This window comes from Salvelinus fontinalis, chromosome 13 (genome assembly GCF_029448725.1).
Source record: "Salvelinus fontinalis isolate EN_2023a chromosome 13, ASM2944872v1, whole genome shotgun sequence".
NCBI classification, from domain to species: Eukaryota; Metazoa; Chordata; class Actinopteri; order Salmoniformes; family Salmonidae; genus Salvelinus; species Salvelinus fontinalis.
The window spans coordinates 51936732-51957826 of NC_074677.1; the positions used below are offsets into that span (position 1 = coordinate 51936732).

Genomic DNA, 21095 nt, shown 5'->3' on the forward strand with positions numbered 1-21095 from the left:
CTCTCTCTCTCTCTCTCTCTCTCCTCTCTCTCTCTCTCTCTCTCTCTCCTCTCTCTCTCTCTCTCTCTCTCTCATACTACCTTCTCTCTCTCACCCCCCCCCCCTCTCTCTCTCTCAAACTGCACCTACAAGCCCAATAGCTTAGCTCAGAACTCATTGAAGAGGATGTGTCCCCTAGCTCATTCAGATAATGATCCTCCATGTTTTTCCCTGTAGGATCTCTACCTGCCCCTATCTCTGGATGATGATGATTCTCTTGGGGAGTCCATGTAGAGCCTCCTGTCTGTCAGCTGCTGCCTGCCTACCCGTCTCCCCCTGGCCTGCCACTCGGAGGTATCTCTGGTGCTCTCCACCTTCACAAACGGCCAGCGTCCTCTAGTGTACTATCCGGGAGGACTTCTCCATTTGATCTCTCCCTGGTGCCACGTGCTATGTCTATCTGACCTTGGCCACCACGGCTGTTCCACCTTTTGCTGCTTGAGAATTCACCACTAGATCTTGTTTTTTATATCCTATGTTGTTAAGAATGTATATGCTGGGCGTATACGACAATGATGTACGAATTACTGCATCTAACAAATTCGCCAAATCCTTCTATTGTGTGAAAGTCCAATGGTTCCTCTTCTGCTCTCAGAAGGGGCACATCATTTACTAACAAGCAATTTCAAAGATGCAGTTCCCACAATGTAACTACAAAAGTGTATTTTTCCCCAGTTGAAAACCATGCATTCTGATATAGGGCAAATCACACATTTCTACGATTTTCCCAATTCAAGTGCACAATTCCAAGCAGCAAATGGACTATTTCTCTGGGGTGTAGTAGTCAGTAGTCAAGTTTTGCTCATAATGTCCCTCTTTGTCCTCTCTCTTTCTGTGCTATGGTTCAAGCTGTTAAAAGTAATGAGAACATTTTTAGGGGAAGGCGCTTTAGCCGTGAGAGGTGAATGTCCTCCTTTTCATCTACTGTAAATACTGTGTATAGCCATTGCAACATCCCAGCTAAAGCCTAACATTCATAACTATGCTTTCATAAAACGTCAGTACAACGCCTGCCAAACGTTGAGTCAACATAACATGTTTTCTGTGCATCATCTATCTATGAGGTCTTCAAAAACTGCAAGGCACAGTGGAGCCAAGCAGCTTTGAAACCGTGGGCATATAGAGTAGGGGTACTGTGGGAAGTTCTATTAGTGTGTACAAACCAACCAAAGCCAGAAGAAAATTGGCTCTTTTTAAAACAAACAAGCACATCCTTTTTGGTTTTTATTAAATAACAGTTTAGGATTCTTAAATGTGTTTTGGTGATGATTATTTGAACTCCTTTTTGTTACTGATTCTAAGATGGAGACGTCAATGGAGATGTGTGGAAGCCAGGTGTCCTTATATTGAGGCAATTTTAGAATAAATGATCCTTACAATAAAAAAATGTCAAAGCCAAAGTATATATTGCATCAAGCAAAGTGGAAATCTAAAATGTAGATCATCTGTATTTCCCCCAGTGGAGACATACCTGTCTGCTACTGTACTGTACTGTCTGTTTGTTACTGGGGCCTCCCATGAGACCATTCTAACCAGACTATGTCCATGTAGGGTAAATAGATTTTCACCAGCACAGAAAACAGTAAGTAGAGCTTCTCACATTTTGCATGGCTAAATCTTTTTTCTTAGTGCTTATTGATTGAATACAAAGTTTAGATAGGAGGAAATTGAATTGTTTGTTCGGGGGAAAAAAGTATTATTAAAAAAAATGAAGTAATATATATGTCTAAAACATTGTTCCTTTTCTTGACGAATGACACATGAATGGTTATAGTAACATCATGTTCCTAGAGAGGATGTCAGGCGAAATCTGATTAACACATCATTGTGTTATAGTGCAGGCGTAGGGACATTTTTCTGTGGCAGTCGTCCCAAAGAATAGTGTGAAATACTAGACCAAGTATTACGTATGTAAGGTATTTCCGTATGTAAAGTGATCCAGTGTGAACCTCTCTCTGGATCTGACCCGAATCGGACCCAAACGAGCAGCACAGCACTCTCGACTACTTACACCCGCCATCTGCAGGGAGTGATGTCACTGTGATGTCAGCACTACAGCTGCATGTCCACTTTTACATCTTCTGGGAATCAACACTTTGTAAAATAAAAGTCTTTTCTGGAGAATTCACTTCTACTTTATCTCACCAGCTGTTGAATATCTTGTCTCTTTGCCCCAGATTTTCTACAGCTTAACAGTGTCAGTCGGTTGTTTTGTGTGAAGCTGCCACCACCATATAATACAGGAGGTGTGGGCCAAACTCTCACCTCCAGTGGTGCCTTTTCTTTTTTGATTGCCGTCTTTTGATATAAAAAAAACAACAAAAAAACAGGAAAACTAAGACATGTCCTCTTTGTTAACAAACTGTTTGTAAAGCATTTTTAAATGTCTTGAATTGTAGAGCTGCTATCAGCGCAGTGGGATCTCTCATACATTGTTTTGTAGAATGCCAGGGTAACTATATCATAGTGCAAACGTACTCTCTTTCTGTTCTCTTTGAATGCATCTCTGATGGAATGACTTGGGTTACTGGGAAATGTACAACGTCCTCTTTAATGGTGTTTTTGCAATGTCACAGTGGCTTGTTTCAGTGCTTCACTCTATGTATTAACCAATTCCCTTTTTCAATTAAAAGAGTTGTATTCCACCTCCCGTTCTGGCTGTACTCAAATGATGGCTGTTCGCTCAGTCTTAACTGAACAACACAATTTTACATTTCTGTCTCATCGTTTGAGTCACACCACTGCCACACAGTACCAATCCATATTCACATCCATGAATCTTATCATGATGAAGTCACATCACAGTCCATCTCCAATCTGTTTTTGATCATTACTAGGCGCGGTCTGTGTTGCAATGGATCCTACTGTGTAATATTTGCAGCAGTTCCTCTTAGCTGTATTCTGAAGACATGCAACCGTCGGTGAATTTAGAAAGGAATTTGAAGTGATCATATCACCCTTTAAAAATAGCAAGGGAAACAACTGCGGTGCGTTACCATGGTAACACAATACAAGCCCTATCCTATACCTATGTCCCTTGGTACAGGTTTTGGAGATGTATTTGACGGTGTCCATGTGAGTGTATTTTATTCTGTGTGTGTGTGTGCATGCGTGCGTGGATGTGTGTGTCCGCATGCGTGTTTACGCATATGTGTTCATGGTAGGGGGAAGTCTGGATGAGACGTCAAGAGGTAGAAAAGAGCAGACGCTGTGTGAAAAGCATGGTATTACTATTCTGTTCATGATCACCATTTTGGCCATCTCAATCACCATGGTAACTGGGAGTCTCTCAACAGTAAACGTTAATCTCCAGTTTAAACAGGGGGTGTCTGGGAAATGAATTGCACTGTACACTACTGGGGACTGCTCCCCACGTTTACACTGCTTTCAATGCAGCTGAGACAGTGGCACTTTAGTAGACCTGCCGAAGCTACTGCCAAGCACTGAACCACTGCTACTGCTGTTCTGTACTGTTTCCTCTGGTAAAACCTAACCAGACGTCTGGAAGACATTCTGTCTCACCAAAGAGCATGTGTCCAAGACAAGTCACAAAGACAGAATAGCATGTCAATTATTTTCAAGTAGTAAATACATCTATAGACAGACAAAAGGTGTCTAAATCCATCATATAATTTACTACAGTATATCTTAAATGTCATGATTGACCCAGATTTGAATGCAAGTTCAACTAATGGCTCTTTTATATCTGGATCGCTGAAGAGTTACAGATTGCGCAATAGAAATGTAAAGGTAATTTCCGATTGAGCCGACATATGCAGCGTTCACCGTGAATGCAGTCTCCGCGAACGCGGTAGCGTTGCCTTTAAATTTCAATCACGCTGTAACGCTGAACTTCCGCCATACGGATTGAATAGAGCCCTAAAACTGCAGTAAGATTAAGAAAAAACATTTATCAACACATGTACTTAACCACCTGTATGGGCTAAATACATCCACAATAACTGTGTACCTTACACTATTCAATACAGACGCATGTAATTTATCCACTTGGATATGACATCCTACAGTTATATAAACTCAGGCATTCCTCTAACCTGGTGCAAAAACCAATTGGTCCCCATAAACCCCAGCACACCGGCAGAGAGATGGTCAACCCTAATGACTACCTTATGCAATCATGCGCACACTCTCAACATACAGTACCAGTCAAAAGTTTGGACACACCTACTCATTCAAGGGTTTTTCTTAATTTTTTTACTATTTTCAACATTGTAGAATAATAGTGAAGACATCAAAACTATGAAATAACACATATGGAATCCATATCCTTGGATCCTGGAATCCAACAGTCTTGAAGGAGTTCCCACATATGCTGAGCACTTGTTGGCTGATTTTCCTTCACTCTGCGGTCCAACTCATCCCAAACCATCTCAATTGGGTTGAGGTCGGGTGATTGTGGAGGCCAGGTCATCTGATGCAGCACTCTATCACTCTCCTTCTTGGTCAAATAGCCCTTACACCGCCTGGAGGTGTGTTGGGTCATTGTCCTGTAGAAAAACAAATGATAGTCTCACTAAGCGCAAACCAGATGGGATGGTGTATCACTGCAGAATGCTGTACCTTGAATTCTAAATAAATCACAGACAGTGTCACCAGCAAAGCACCATCACACCTCCTCCTCCAGGCTTCACGGTGGGAACCACACATGCGGAGATCATCTGTTCACCTACTTTGCGTCTCATAAAGACACGGTGGTTGGAACCAATAATCTCAAATTTGGACTCATCAGGACTCATTTCTGAGGCTGGTAACTCTAATGAACTTATCCTCTGCAGCAGAGGTAACTCTGGTTCTTCCTTTCCTGTGGCAGTCCTCATGAGAGCCAGTTTCATCATAACACTTGATGGTTTTTGCAAATGCACTTGAAGAAACTTTCAAAGTTCTTGACATTTTCTGTATTGACTGACCTTCATGTCATGATGGACTGTTGTTGCTCTTTGTTTATTTGAGCTGTTCTTGCCATACATGGACTTGGTCTTTTACGAAATAGGGCTATCTTCTGTATACCACCCCGACCTTGTCACAACACAACTGATTGGCTCAAAAGCATTAAGAAGGAAATAAATTCCACAAATGATCTTTTAACAAGACACACCTGTTAATTGAAATGCATTCCAGGTGACTACCTCATGAAGCTGGTTGAGAGAATGCCAAGAGTGTGCGAATCTGTCATCAAGGCAAAGGGTGGCTACTTCGAAGAATCTCAAATATAAAATATATTTTGATTTGTTTAACACTTTTTTGGTTACTACATTATTCCATAAGTGTTATTTCATATTGTTGACGTCTTCACTATTATTCTACAATGTGTAAAATAGTAAAAATAAAGAAAAACCCTTGAATGAGTAGTTGTGTCCAAACTTTTGACTGGTACTGTAAATACACACATGCTTGCACACACACAAACACACACACACTCGTACACAGACATACTGTACACACCATATGACAAAGTTGATTCGAATTGGACAGGGCTTTTGGACATCTGTAAAATAGTCTCTTACCATACTCAACATTCTACCATGGTGCTAGGAATCCCCGAATAGAGTCAATTTAAGAGACCATTCAAACCTTTATACAATACTGTACGCAGGGGTGATGTTTTCATCAATAACCAATATTATCATCAATGGGGTTGTAAAGAAATGTTCCTCACTACAATATTACTCAACAATAATAAACAGATTGATAAAATAGTTAATTTGTTCGATAATGTAGCTAAGAAACTAACATTGTTTTCGTGTATTATTTGGAACAACCCGAAGGACGGGTTTACCTTAGAAGGCTAGTCAACAACAGTCATCCCCTATCAGCCGTGGATCATAAAGCTATTCATCTGTGGTCATTACTGAAAATCATTACTGATCACAATGACTGATAAACACTGAATATTTATCGCACATTAGTCAACAGATGGCCCAAACTGCCTTCATATAGTTCACGTTCCTGTAAAAAACAAAACAATCATGATTGTCAGATCATCTCATTTGCTGGTTTAGCTGTCCATGTGTACGATTCTCTGTCGTGCCCTCTTTTTTTGCCTTTGTTTCCATGAATATTTATGTTGCGAGAAATTCCCTTTGCTCGTGGATATTTCTACTGTTATCGACTTTAGGAGGAAAAGAAACAAACTTTCCGTAGTTTAGAGGATAGTTTGCAAAATTATAGAATTAGACGTGTGGCTTGCTGAGATGACGTATGCTCCTTTAGTTTCTCATATGTGAGTTTTGTCTCCAAAAAAGGACTTATCTTTGTAAAATGAAACCTTTTTAAGTCAGATTGCATGCTTTAAATCCCATGAGTAGACTACATTGTACCAATATTGAGGTCGATTGGTTTTTCTATGGTCCTTACACAACTGTACAATGTAAAGATCAAAACTGAGTGAAATGAAAATACAAAGCTATCATTTTTGTGAACATTGCTGTCATATAAAAAATATCAACAACAAATAAATTTGATTACATGAAAACACGATCTGCTTTGTCTGTGTCCCTGGAATGTTTCCCTGGTGAATGCTGTCAACCCTTTTACATTTGTTCTTTCTGTAAACAAGTAGCCTACATGAAAATATAATACATCCACACAATAATAAATCCACACAATGCATTACAAGTTTCGTTCTAGTCCAGGGCCTTACCCACTGAACAAAAATATAAACGCAACATGCAACAATTTCTAAGATTTTACTGGAACTGGAACATGCAGTCGTACATGTTGAACCAGAGCATCCCAAACATGCTCAATGGGTCACATGCCTGGTGAGTATACAGGCCATGGAAGAACTCTGAGATTTTCAGCTTCCAGTAATTGTGTACAGATCCTTGTGACATGGGGCCGTGCATTATCATGCTGAAACATGAGGTGATGGCTTCGGATGAATGGCACGACAATGGGCCACGTCGTCTGCGGTTGTGAGGCCGGTTGGACGTACTCCCAAATTCTCTAAAACGACTTTGGAGGCGGTTTATTGTAAAGAAATTAACATTAAATCAAAAATCAGCATGCCAATTGTACTCTCCCTCAAAACTTGAGACATCTGTTGCATTGTGGTGCGTGACAAAACCACACATTTTAGAGTGGCCTTTTATTGTCCCCTGCACAAGCTGCACCTGTGTAATGTTGGATGGATTATCTTGGCAAAGGAAAAATGCTCACTAACAGGGATTTAAACAAATTTGTGCAATTATTTTTTTGATAAATAAGATTATTGTGCATATGGACATTTTGGTGATCTTTTATTTCAGCTCATGAAACATGGGACCAACACTTTACATGTTGCGTTTGTATTTTTGTTCAGTGTAATTTCATTGAAATTACATGGAAACTGTGAGTGCCCAGTGGGTAGCATCAAAAAGTAATGAAAATGTTACGCAGCGGATACAAGCGTGACATTTGGTAGAGCTTCTCTTTGGGATGTATTCTTTGAAATTAGAAGGGGTGCCCAAATTTTGGGGAAATTGCGTAATTTACTCTGAATGTGACCTTAAACTGGAGATGGTCATTCTAACATTGGCTTTTACATTACGCTGCAATTTTCTAATGTCACCTTGATATGAAACCGTTAGGGTAAAAGCCTGTTAGAACAACCACCCCCAGTTTTAGGTTATATTCAGAGTAAATTACATGTGTTCTCAATAAATTAGCTACATAATGTAACTCCTAGGATGTGATGACAATTTTTTTTACTTGATAACATGGTGTTTTTCAAGCGTCAAATTTGGTAGAGATTATTTTTGAGATGTATTACCTGACATTAGAAGGGGTGATATAAAATTGGGGCATGGCACCCCAATTTCCTTTTTTACATAATCCAATATGGCTGCCAATATAGAATCAGATTTTTGGGGGGGGGGAAATTGCTGTAGAATTTCTGTTGCCTTATATAATCAAAATGTTGTGTATTTGTGAGTAGTGGACCAGTCTTCAACAATATGCCATTATATTTCATAATTTTGTTGAACTACTGCATGAATCACTTTAAAAACATCATGTTATCAAGCATAAAAATTGGCAAACACCCTAGGAGTTACATTATGCAGCTAATTTATTGAGACCATGGCTAACAACAGTCAACATAGAAAGCTCAATTTTAACAAACCTAACGCTATGATTCATCTAAGCGCTGTTGGTAGCGCTATAGGTTTGGGGGATGTGTCAGAAATATTTTTTGCTATTTTCACACCCACAAATATTGGCACTGTTGCTGGCGTTTTGATGATCAATAAACAAAGATCCAATATAAAGAGAAAGGGAGAATGTCCACTCACCGTTATACTGCTGCCAAATATGTTTTATATACATATTGGAACCATTTTACAGATTGCATTCACACTTCTCCAGAAGTTGCATTGGACAGTGAATCATTCTAATAAGTTTGGTTTTAATTCAATTCAATGAAAAACAAGCAATCTGGGTTTTTTTTTCAACAACAATAAATACATGTAAAATGTAATGATATCATAAAATCTCCAGCATAAAAAGAGACAAACCCATTGCGGTTGAGACAGCCTTCGTTATAGTAGGCCTAGGGAAAGGGTCGCCTACGGAGGGCTTAGTTTTACAAATATGAAACGGAAAACAAGCAATTATTACAGGAAAATAACTTCTAAATACGAGGTTCACCCTCATTACTGTTATTTTATTGTGTTACTTTAAATTTTTTAATTTTGTTTATTTAGTAAATATTTGATTAACTCTATTTTCTTAAAACTGCATTGTTGATTAAAGGCTTGTAAGTAAACATTTCACGGTAAGGTGAAATACCTGTTGTATTCAGCGCATGTGACAAATAAAGTGTGATTTGATTTGTTCACAGAGGTTCTCATCTCTCGTTTCATGATGGGCATGGACACATGTAGCCTACATCATGGAGGGATTTTTACTCACATCCAAAGCATGGCTAAAATAATGTACGCCTGCTTACAATACATAGATAAAAAGGGAATGTCAGCTCACTGTTTTGCTCCTCAAATTTCATATTTTAATAAACCTATGGTGATTAAGATTTATTTCCAGCAGTCTCATGAGCCAAACCCTTTATTGACGGTCTTGACTATCCTACTGTACTTGATTAGCTACATTAGACAGGACAAAAAGAAAAAATGCTTCATTGAGCAGAGGGGGGGCTATACTAGGTTTTAAATCAAATAAAACAAAATGGGGGAAGAAACTGTGTTTTATGTTTCTAGATACGAAGTATACAGGCACCAAATCACATCTTGTTCTCTGCGCATATGGGCAGTGTGCGTAACGGCTGAAAGGCTACGTTTCCACTCTCAAAATCCATGCAATAACCAACTGCGTCACCACTAAAACCAATTTTTGGTTGGTCTTAAACATCCCTACCAGCGTTGCCTGAAATTAGCACTTTGAATCATGTTTTTAAGGACAAGCCTCAAATATTTCCACCCCTCCCATCTGAGCGCAAGCATGCTGATGTTAGACAGGTATATTGCCGAACCTGGCGTTAGGGCTGGAAGATGTCAGTGCGACAGTCTTTACTTGACGAAATTGCAAACTAACTTGCGTTTGACACTAGCTCTGCCTTGACGCCAGACGAAAATAGAGTCCATAATATTAATTCATTGAGAAACTAGGCCCTTCTCAATATAAAACATATCTCAAGGAAGTAATTGTGGACAGGAACACATCTATCCATCAGAGCATTAAGAGGAATAATGTACCACTGCTTAAAAATGGAAACCTAGATTTGTTTTTCCACCTTCCAAGTGAAAAATCGGATATGCTAGGCCTGATCATTGTAGATTCCTACCCACCTGTGCCCTAAGATCGATATTGAGTGGGACACATAGAAAGAAGATAGTCTACAAGACTCAACGAGAGAGAAGCGAGGAAAAGGCATCTGAAAGAAAGTTGGGAAGACAACCAAGCTTCCATGTAAGTTTTCTGACTTTCTCAGAAATCCTAATAACAGGAGCTTTAAAAATGTTGACAAAGAAGGTGTGCCAATGAATTTGAAGATGGTAAAGAGCTATATGCTACAATTGATGAGTCTGTGGTCACAAAAAGGGTCTGACATCAATGGTGGAATGTGACCACGAAGAGGCAGATACAAGAGTATGCCTTCATCTTAAAGATTCCCTTCAAAAGGGTGCACAAACCATGATCATTTGAACAGTGGATGTAGACATCATTGTCCTCCTTGCTGGGCTGTTCTTCCATCTTGCCAAGGATTATCCAACCACCAAGTTGTGGGTTGGTGGTTGGATAATGGCAGCAGATCAAGATGTTGGTTGTCTCCCCAACCCCTTGATCTGGATTGAAATGAACACCCCTTCTTAGATGTTTTCATATCATCTGAGGAATGTTTGTACCAAATGTCATGCTTTTATCTGTTGCATAATGTTTTTTTATGGTCAAATACCAGCTATTTTGGCAGCCATTTACAATTTTTTTGATAACTCGTTTCTGTGTTCCATTTGAAATGGGCACCCATTCTGGGATGTTTTAATAGTCCTGAGGAATGTTTCTACCAAATTTCATGCTTGTATCCACTTCGTAACGTTTTCTCCTCTAAGGCCATGGCGTATTGTGAATAATCACGATCAACTCATACATCACAACACATGATTCGCAAGACACAGATCAAACAGAGAAAAACACTGAGTGCTCCCTAGTCTAGGCCATGTCCCTCTGATCTGATGGCCATGTGGCGTGAATGTGTGGCTCTAGTGCCCTCTGCTGCAGGACTGAAGGTCTGCCATCGACAGACCCCAGCATGAGCCATAGACCGAATGTCGTGGTGCTCTTGGCTCTGGAGACTGACAGCCAGATCGTGCTGCATTGGAAGTTGAACTGACTCCCTCCCTAGCGTTAGGGTTACTGCTATGGTTAGGGCTATGGCTAGGGTTAAGGTTAGGGTTAGGGTTGTATTTGAGGATAGGGTTAGGGTTTAATCGGGATGTGGATAGGAAGCTAGGGTGAGGGTTAGAGTTAGGTTTAGTTCAACTCTATCTCAACCAAAACCCAAACAATAACTTCATGGCCACATCCCTAATCCTAGCCTCGACCACAACACTAATACTAACCAACCCTAACCCTAATTTGTCTTGAACCCTTATTTTGGCATAACACTAACCTAGTTTATCACCACTGGCTATTCATGATATTGGCCAGAACAACACCTTGGCTTGTCTGCCATCTGGTGCCTGCCTCATCGGGGCATGACGAGTGCATCCCTTTATTTGTAACCTGTCCCTAGGAATGTGTAGGACTTGCCACGGCATGGAGTAGTTGACTAAGGGCTCGATTCAGACAGGTTATTTCCACCATTCTACGAAGACCTTTCCTATGCAGGCCATTCCTATGCACTTTTCAGTTGAAAACCCAGCCACTTGCTGGCCAACAGATTTTCTCATGGAGTTTCTATTCAATAGGGTTTTCAACACATTTATCTTAAGCCATTCATTCAAATTTGGTGTACCTTTAATTAGAATTTTCTCCACAGACTCACTAGGGTTTTCAACACATTTATCTTAAGCCATTCATTCAAATTTGGTGTACCTTTAATTAGAATTTTCTCCACAGACTCACTAGAATATATGGACAGATGGTTCAAAATATTAGAGCTCAATTAAAGACAGCCATGTAAATACACACATATTCTCTCCTTTCAGCACCAATTGTTATATTTTAAAATCCTCTTACGTTGTATATTATTTAGGGTTAGGAAAGTCTTTATGAATAATTGAAAAAACAGGTTTGGAGAGCCTTTATGTGCTAAATATATTGGTGAATAAAAAATACCGTGGTTTGAATCTTCCTGAAAGTTGCCATATTCAATTGTTCAATCCATAAAATGAAATATAGATGTGTACAATAGGGGTTGAACAGTAGAACTATAAATCTACACTAATAATCCTCACTAATCATGGAACTGTGATCACAACGGTCCAGTCATTGTGAACCGTGCATCAGGCTCCAGATTTAAACTGCTACGTTTGGTTTGCCTTCCATAATGATTCGAATAGGCTACATGTCCCAAATTATTGCACAGCTTGTAATATGTTAGCCCAGGTATTCCCAAACTGGGGTGCGTGCAATGCCATCGGCGGTATGCTAAATAAAAATGTGATTCACATTTTTTTTTTATTATAGTAAAATATATACAGTGGGGGGAACAAATATTTGATATACTGCCGATTTTGCAGGTTTTCCTACTTACAAAGCATGTAGAGGTCTGTAATGTTTATCATAGGTACACTTCAACTGTGAGAGACGGAATCTAAAACAAATCCAGAAAAAAAAAATCCAGAAAATCACATTGTATGATTTTTAAGTAATTAATTTGCATTTTATTGCATGACATAAGTACTTGATACATCAGAAAAGCAGAACTTAATATTTGGTACAGAAACCTTTGTTTGCAATTACAGAGATCATACGTTTCCTGTAGATCTTGACCAGGTTTGCACACACTGCAGCAGGGATTTTGGCCCACTCCTCCATACAGACCTTCTCCAGATCCTTCAGGTTTCGGGGCTGTCGCTGGGCAATACGGACTTTCAGCTCCCTCCAAAGATTTTCTATTGGGTTCAGGTCTGGAGACTGGCTAGGCCACTCCAGGACCTTGAGATGCTTCTTACGGAGCCACTCCTTAGTTGCCCTGGCTGTGTGTTTCGGGTCGTTGTCATGCTGGAAGACCCAGCCACGACCCATCTTCAATGCTCTTACTGAGGGAAGGAGGTTGTTGGCCAAGATCTCGCGATACATGGCCCCATCCATCCCCCCCTCAATACGGTGCAGTCGTCCTGTCCCCTTTGCAGAAAAGCATCCCCAAAGAAGGATGTTTCCACCTCCATGCTTCACGGTTGGGATGGTGTTCTTGGGGTTGTACTCATCCTTCTTCTTCCTCCAAACACACCGAGTGGAGATTAAACCAAAAAGCTCTATTTTTGTCTCATCAGACCACATGACCTTCTCCCATTCCTCCTCTGGATCATCCAGATGGTCATTGGCAAACTTCAGACGGGCCTGGACATGCGCTGGCTTGAGCAGGGGGACCTTGCGTGCGCTGCAGGATTTTAATCCATGACGGCGTAGTGTGTTACTAATGGTTTTCTTTGAGACTGTGGTCCCAGCTCTCTTCAGGTCATTGACCAGGTCCTGCCGTGTGGTTCTGGGCTGATCCCTCACCGACCTCATGATCATTGATGCCCCACGAGGTGAGATCTTGCATGGAGCCCCAGACCGAGGGTGATTGACCGTCATCTTGAACTTCTTCCATTTTCTAATAATTGCGCCAACAGTTGTTTCCTTCTCACCAAGCTGCTTGCCTATTGTTCTGTAGCCCATCCCAGCCTTGTACAGGTCTACAATTTTATCCCTGATGTCCTTACACAGCTCTCTGGTCTTGGCCATTGTGGAGAGGTTGGAGTCTGTTTGATTGAGTGTGTGGACAGGTGTCTTTTATACAGGTAACGAGTTCAAACAGGTGCAGTTAATACAGGTAATGAGTGGAGAACAGGAGGGCTTCTTAAAGAAACACTAACAGGTCTGTGAGAGCCGGAATTCTTACTGGTTGGTAGGTGATCAAATACTTATGTCATGCAATAAAATGCTAATTAATTACTTAAAAATCATACAATGTGATTTTCTGGATTTTTAACAGTTGAAGTGTACCTATGATAAAAATTACAGACCTCTACATGCTTTGTAAGTAGAAAAACCTGCAAAATCGGCAGTGTATCAAATACTTGTTCTCCCCACTGTATATATTTTTTTTCCCATCACATTTTCACAGTCTCGTTTTACTGCCAAAAATCAAATTAAACCATCTAGTGTTCAGTGAAATAACAACACAATGTCAAATACAGGTAGCCTAGTCAAATAATTAACATCCAATCACATTAACCGTTACGTAGCTGCTGCTCATTCCGTTTGCTCGAAAATTGATAAATGGTTAAAAATAGTAAGGCCCATGTCCATAGAGGCACATACAAGCTCTACTGGTAGTACTGCTACTACCAGCAGTACTACACCTGCACCTGTTGACGACACAAGTTGTTTTGCTTCCACGAGCACATCCAATGCTAGCATCAGTAATACTACATTTGTTGATAGCCCAGCTAGCATAGACACTGACAGTTGTGAATCTGATGCAGCCTAAGAGCTACTGCCCCCTTACCCGGGAAAGCACCGAACAACAGACAGGGATATTGGACCATCGAAGAGGCGCAAATATGATGCGAACTACATTGATTTGGGGTTCACTTATATTAGGAGTAGTGCTTTTCCTCAGCCACAGTGTGTTATATGTGCAAAAATACTATCTCACAACTCGATGAAACCTTCACTCTTAGGCAGACATTTAGAAACAAAACATGGCAATTTGAAAAATATGTTTTTTGAGCGAGAATTAAGACGACTTTCGAGTAGTAAGACATGTATAAAAGCAACAGATACCATTAACCATTAAGAAGGCGCTAGAAGCATCTTATTTGGTGAGCTCCCGAGTGGCTAGGACAGGCAAGCTTCATACCATTGTGGAGGACTTAATTCTTCCTGCTGCCGCGGATATGGCTGGGACAATGCTGGGGGTAAAGGCCAAAAAAACAATACAGACAATGCCTTCATCAAACAACACTGTTTCACAACGCATCAGTGACATGACATGTTTGTGACATCTCTGTCATAAACATACAAGCCAGTGAATTCTATGCGTTACAGCTGAATGAGTCAACAGACGTGGCGGTCCTGGCACAGCTACTGATATATGTTTGTTATGTTTATGGGTGGTCAATTAAGGAAGACATCCTCTTCTGCAAACCACTGGAAACCAGGACAACAGGAGAGGATATTTTTTAAGTACTGGACAGCTTTGTGACATCAAATGGACTTTGGTGGTCAAGATGTGTTGGTATCTGTACTGATGGCGCAAAAACTATGACAGGGAGACACACTGGAGTGGTAACGCACGTGCAAGAAGTTGCTCCTGACGCCACTTGGGTTCACTGTAGCATCCACCGAGAGGTTCGTGCTGCCAAGGGAATGCCTGACAGCTTGAAATACATTTTGGACACCAGTAAAAATGGCCATTTCATGCCCTGTCTCCAGTCTACTTACTGATATCTGAACAAGAGAGCCTCATCGAAATTGCAACAAGCGGTTCTGTGAAAATAGAATTTAATCAGATGCCACTGGCAAATTTCTGGATTGGTGTCACGTTCCTGACCTGTTTTTCCTTTTTCTTGTATTTATTTAGTTGGTCAGGGCGTGAGTTGGGGTGGGTTGTCGATGTGTTATTTTCTGTGTTCGGCCGGGTATGATTCTCAATCAGAGACAGCTGTCAATCGTTGTCCCTGATTAAGAATCATACTTAGGCAGCCTGTGATTCACGTGTTTTGGTGGGTGTTTGTATCTCGTGTCTGTATTTGTGCCACACGGGACTGTTTGTCGGTTCGTTTCTCTTTTGTCATTTTGTTTCGTTAGTGTTCCGGTTATTTTTGTTAATAAATAATCATGGACACAAACCACTCCGCATATTGGTCTGATCCTTTTCGCCTCTCCTCCTCGTCCGAGGAGGAGGATTACGACGACCGTTACAATTGGGCTGCGCTCAGATTATCCTGCCTTGGCAAATTGCCTGTTAAAACATACTTCCTTTTGATATATTTTTGGAATAACTGTTTTTCCATGTATGAACCTGTTATTCAATGCATTTCTATGGGCTAATAGCAGTCAGGACAAATTCAATGTATCATCAAATCATTTTTTAATATATATTTTTTGATACCTACAGGGGTCCTAAAATTCAAAATAGAATAGCTAAATTATCCTTAGTATGACCATCTTAAAACAATTCCATATGCTAGCTTAGTAGAAAACCAGCCCCAGGCCCTTAAGACCTTATTCATGTCTGTTATAAACAGTTGCCATCTTCTTTATTTGTTTAGTTCTGCGGTGAACCCCATAACAAAATGACTACAATCACTCCTGTCCTGACTTTGGACAATTCGTCACACATATAGTGTGCTTCCAAACTGTTGTGTAGAGAGATAGGGAGGGGGAACGGGAAAGGGTGAGAGAGGGAGAGGGAGCTGCATTTGTCTTCCACAAGCTAGAGCTGAGAAGACAAAATAACTCACAAATCATACAGGACAGTAAAACAATGATGGCAGAGGCATCATCCCTCAGGGACTCAACAGCAAAGCCACAACACCTGAAAATAGCCCTTTGTCTGCCGCAACACTACAATTACGAAGTCGAATAGAGATGGAAGAGGAAAGGAAACATCCCACTCCCTCATTTTTTCTGTTTCAATGAAAGTCAATGAACTAAGTACACCAGACCCAGCTGCTATCGCATTGGTGTCTCTGGGAGAGTCACCCCCTTAAGATATTGATGCCCATTGCAACCAGGTACCTATGTGAGAGGGGATTCAGTTTGCTGCCTTATGGCTGGTTTCACATTTGTTTCCAGAGACCATAATGTAAAATAGATCTTCAACAATTGTCATTTATATTTGCAATCCCCTTATCCAAACGGTTTACTAATTGACCTAGCTCTTATCAATAGCTCTTATCAATAGCTCTTATCAAAAGCTCTTATCAATAGCTCTTATCAATAGCTCTTATCAATAGCTCTTATCAATAGCTCTTATCAAAAGCTCTTATCAATAGCTCTTATCAATAGCTCTTATCAATAGCTCTTATCAATAGCTCTTATCAATTTGTAAATTACAGTGCATGGAGAAAGGTTTTATTTCTATCGTAAAAAATATGAAATAGATGTTGTTCCACTTGAAACCGACAGGTTGCTCGACCTTGTTCATCGTTTCGTCTCGCATAAAGGTGGTGGAATAACGAGGGAACGAAGTCAAAATCAGAATACGGTATATCTGTAGACATACCTCCGCCACACCTTCATTTATTTGATCCCCACCCCCAAACGAATAGCGGGTGAATAGAATACTATTCAGAATACGTGCAGAGAGAAAAGTGCATAAAGATGCACGCTTCATGAACTATGCCTGGGCAGGGCGAAGCCAGAGGAATCTCTGGTGGAGGTCCGTAGCGGTCCTGACGTGCACATCGGTCGTCCGACCTGGGTATAGGGGCGAAATACTCATCGAACCATCTAGTTAATAGCTGGTTCCCTCCAAAGTTTCCCTCAGGATATTACCTTAGGTCGGAATTCCCACCTAAATGAATCCACTTAGAGCTTGGCATGAGGACCCGAGGTCTGGACTTTATAATTACTGCAATTACTGAAACACGTACAATGATTTAGCTTTGTGTGAACTGCTGATTATAGGTTTTCAGCTGTGGTTGCCCTAGACATGTATTTAGAAAGGAAATGGGTTTAAAGCTAACAATCGTGTCTTATGGTATTTAACAGGCACAGGCAGGGCCAGACACAAGTTACCAATAGAGGAGTAACAGTTAACTCTGCAGTACCTACAGTAAAAGTGACTTCACACTCATAAAGCATTAATGTCTCTTCTCTCTGTAACTGGAATACACACAGGGCTTATGGGGAGTTTTCAGACTGATGAAAAGGGCGCAGGCTGATTAAGATATAAATAGCCGTTCATGGGACACATCTCTGCCAGTACACAAGTGGAGGGCTGTGCGTTGTTTGCTTTTGAACACAACGCTCCACATGACAGGAGATAGCTTCATATTCACCACAAGATGTCTGGGAATGAATCAGCGACAATATGATGCAGCGACGTCCTATTCATTTTCTCATGGATTACGCAAGGACCTTGACCTTGTGTACGCAGTTGATGGTGAGAATGTTAAGGAAGGGACATTTTTTGAGAGTTGTGTAAGAAGTTCTGTTTGTAAGTATAATCATTACTTTCTGGAATGACGTTTCTGGAATGAGTCAGTGTGGTTTTCGTAAATATCTGGGTACCCTAGAGTGTGCCCTGCCGTCACATCAGCATGGAGAGTACTAGTTATGCTGCGTCACATACAGTGGTGGAAAAATACCCAACTGTCATACTTGAGGATACCTTCATAGAAAATAACTCAAGTAAAAGTGAAAGTCACCCAGTAAAATACTACTTGAGTAAAAGTCGAAAAGTATTTGGTTTTAAATATTCTTAAGTATCAAAAGTAAATGTAATTGCTAAAATATACTTAAGTATCAAAACAATTATTTCATATTCATTCAATTAAGCAAACCAGATGGCACAATAGCCAGGGGCACACTCCAAAAGTACATTATTTTCTTTAGGAATGTACTGAAGTAAAAATTTCAATAATATAAACAGCAAAGTAAAGTACAGATACCCCCATAAAAAATACTTAAGTAGTACTTTAAAGTATTCTCACATAAGTAATTTACACCACTGGTTACACAATCTATAACTGGACCCTTGAGAGAGTTAAGATGGACTGCAGAAACTACATGCACAGTAAGTCCATCATGCATCCTCATTCGTTCATGCTTAGCTTACAGTATATTGGGTTGCAACATCACAAGTCCTACTGGTATTGTGATATTGACATTGTGAAATTTGTAAAGGAGACCTCAGAGGCAGCAGCTCAGATGGTCCATCTTTGCTCCTATCTCTGTTAATCCAGATGCGTTCCCTTTATTTGGGGAACCTCTTCAGGCCATGTGTTTCACTCCAGCATGGATATGACCTAATTTGCTGCAGCCATGTTCAGAGTTGTGTGACTGTCCCCTGGCCCAGGCCAGGCAGCCAGACAGGGTTTGTGTATCTCTGTCTGCTGGGGCCTTGTTTATCAAAGGTGCATGCACACAAAAAAGACTCCAAACCTTGCATGCTCCAGTTTTCCCACAAAGGTTGATGTATATATTTTGAACTTGATGGGAAAGTGTGCTTATCTCCATGCAAATCTAAGACCACCAGTACACACAACTTTTAATGCTTGATCAACTGTATTGCAAGCAAATGTTGTTCTTTTGGGGGGAAATGGAGGTGTTTGATGCACTGGAATTACAATAATTTAGGTTAATAGAAACATTTAAACGTAGGCCTGATTATAAAACAGATGCATTTGCATGTTGGTAAGAAGATTGCTTAGCAGTATGTCGCCTCATATATTTATTTAACTTTTATTATATACAGTAGACCCAAGTCATAATCATATTGCAGGGCATGTCTCTCCTTTTTTGTTGTTGCTAGAACTGTCTGGGAGTGGTCTGAGTGGGGAGGGGAAAATGGAAAACTAGCTGTTATTGGCAGAGAGTTTTGGAACTCTCGTTTTCATTGGTCTATTGACCAATTTATCACCTGGTGAGATCACCAGGCAAGCCAAAACTCTATCTCGCCAAACAGGCTGAAATTTCAGGCGGCCTTTTCAAACAACTCTTACACAAAAAATGCATTATCATAATTTTCATAGTGTGGAAATTTGTATAAAACATAGGAAAATCACATTTTGGACTGCACTGGGCCTGGTTTCCCATAAGCATCTTAGGCTAAGTTCATTGTTAGAAACATAGGATCCCTAAGCCATTAAGAAATGGACATGGCCCAGTGGACATGAAAAAGAAAAATGGACATGGTCCAACGTTTCAACATTTACAAATCACAGAGCAAATTAGGGCGTTTTTGTTACCATAAAAGGTGAATGGAGGGTGTTTTTGTTACCATAAAAGGTGAATGGAGGGTGTTTTTGTTACCATAAAAGGTGAATGGAGGGTGTTTTTGTTACCATAAAAGGTGAATGGAGGGTGTTTTCCAGCCAGGGTTAAGGCACTCATTCACGAGAGCACAAATATAATATGGCTCTGATTTATCAATGAAAACATGCTGTATGTTGTCGATGTACGCCAGAATTTAGTAAGAAATGTACGCACGGTTGATACATTCACCCCCTAGAGTTTTAGACTCATAACTCTAATCTCTTCCTAAAGCTTGTCTCGTGTCAAACAGGTCCCACCAGCCCACTACATTATGTGGATGACCACACAGCTTACCCCATTACCAATGCTACCTCATCAAGACAGTACATGGCTCTGTATACTAAGCCAATATTTTGCTCTATTTCCAGCCCATTAACCTTTAATATGGCACTGAGTTTCCGCTTCATTAGACTGAGCAACCAGCCGTCAATAAACAGTCAGCTTCACAGACAACGGGTGCATGACGGAACATTGAAGGGAACCAGACTGTGTTCCTGGAAGTCTGTCGGTGCTCACATTTTTTAGGGGAGAGATAACATCTCAATAGAAAACCCTAAAGGCAATCATGCAGATTAAAAAAAATATATAATAATCTTTCACCTTTATTTAACCAGGTAGGCTAGTTGAGAACAAGTTCTCATTTACAACTGTGACCTGGCCAAGATAAAGCAAAGCAGTGCGACACAAACAACAACACAGAGTTACACATGGAATAAACAAGCGTACTGTCAATAACACAATAGAAAAAAAAGAAAGTCTATATGCAGTGGGTGCAAATGGCTTGAGGAGGTAAGGCAAAAAATAGACCATAGTAGCAAAGTAATAACAATTTAGCAAATTAACACTGGAGTGATAGATGTGCAGATGATGATGTGCAAGTAGAGATACTGGTGTGCAAAAGAGCAGAAAAGTAAATAAAAACTATATGGGGATGAAGTAGGTAGATTGGATGGGCTATTTACAGATGGGCTATGTACAGCGATCGGTTAGCTGCTCAGATAGCTGATGTTTAAAGTTAGTGAGGGAAATATTAGTCTCCAAATCAGTGCTTTTTGCAATTCGTTCCAGTCATTGGCAGCAGACAACTGGAAGGAAATGCGGACAAAGGAGGTGTTGGCTTTGGGGATGACCAGTGAGATATACCTGCTGGAGCGCATGCTACGGGTGGGTGTTGTTATCGTGACCAATGAGCTGAGATAAGGTGGAGCTTTACCTAGCATAGACTTATAGATGACCTGGAGCCAGTGGGTCTGGCGATGAATATGTAGCGAGGGCCAGCTGACTAGAGCATACAGGTCGCAGGGGTGGATGGTATATGGATGGCACTGTGATAGACTGCATCCAGTTTGCTGAGTAGAGTATTGGAGGCTATTTTGTAAATGACATCGCCGAAGTCGAGGATCGGT

At 40.5% G+C, this 21095-nt stretch overlaps 2 protein-coding genes across 3 annotated transcripts in view; both read left to right on the top strand.

Annotated features, from left to right (window-relative positions):
- LOC129868955 (neuronal migration protein doublecortin-like) overlaps positions 1 to 2684 on the top strand; it is a 66714-nt gene extending 64030 nt beyond the window's left edge. For both annotated transcript variants that reach the window (XM_055943332.1, XM_055943333.1), the window contains one exon: positions 217 to 2684. In XM_055943332.1, the coding sequence (XP_055799307.1) occupies positions 217 to 273 (57 nt within the window). In that variant the 3' untranslated portion in view covers positions 274 to 2684. The remainder of the gene's footprint in view (positions 1 to 216) is intronic.
- A 14938-nt stretch (positions 2685 to 17622) lies between these two features.
- LOC129868956 (calpain-5-like) overlaps positions 17623 to 21095 on the top strand; it is a 43264-nt gene continuing 39791 nt past the window's right edge. The window contains exon 1 of the mRNA XM_055943334.1: positions 17623 to 17815. The gene's annotated coding sequence lies outside the window, so the exon portion shown is untranslated. The remainder of the gene's footprint in view (positions 17816 to 21095) is intronic.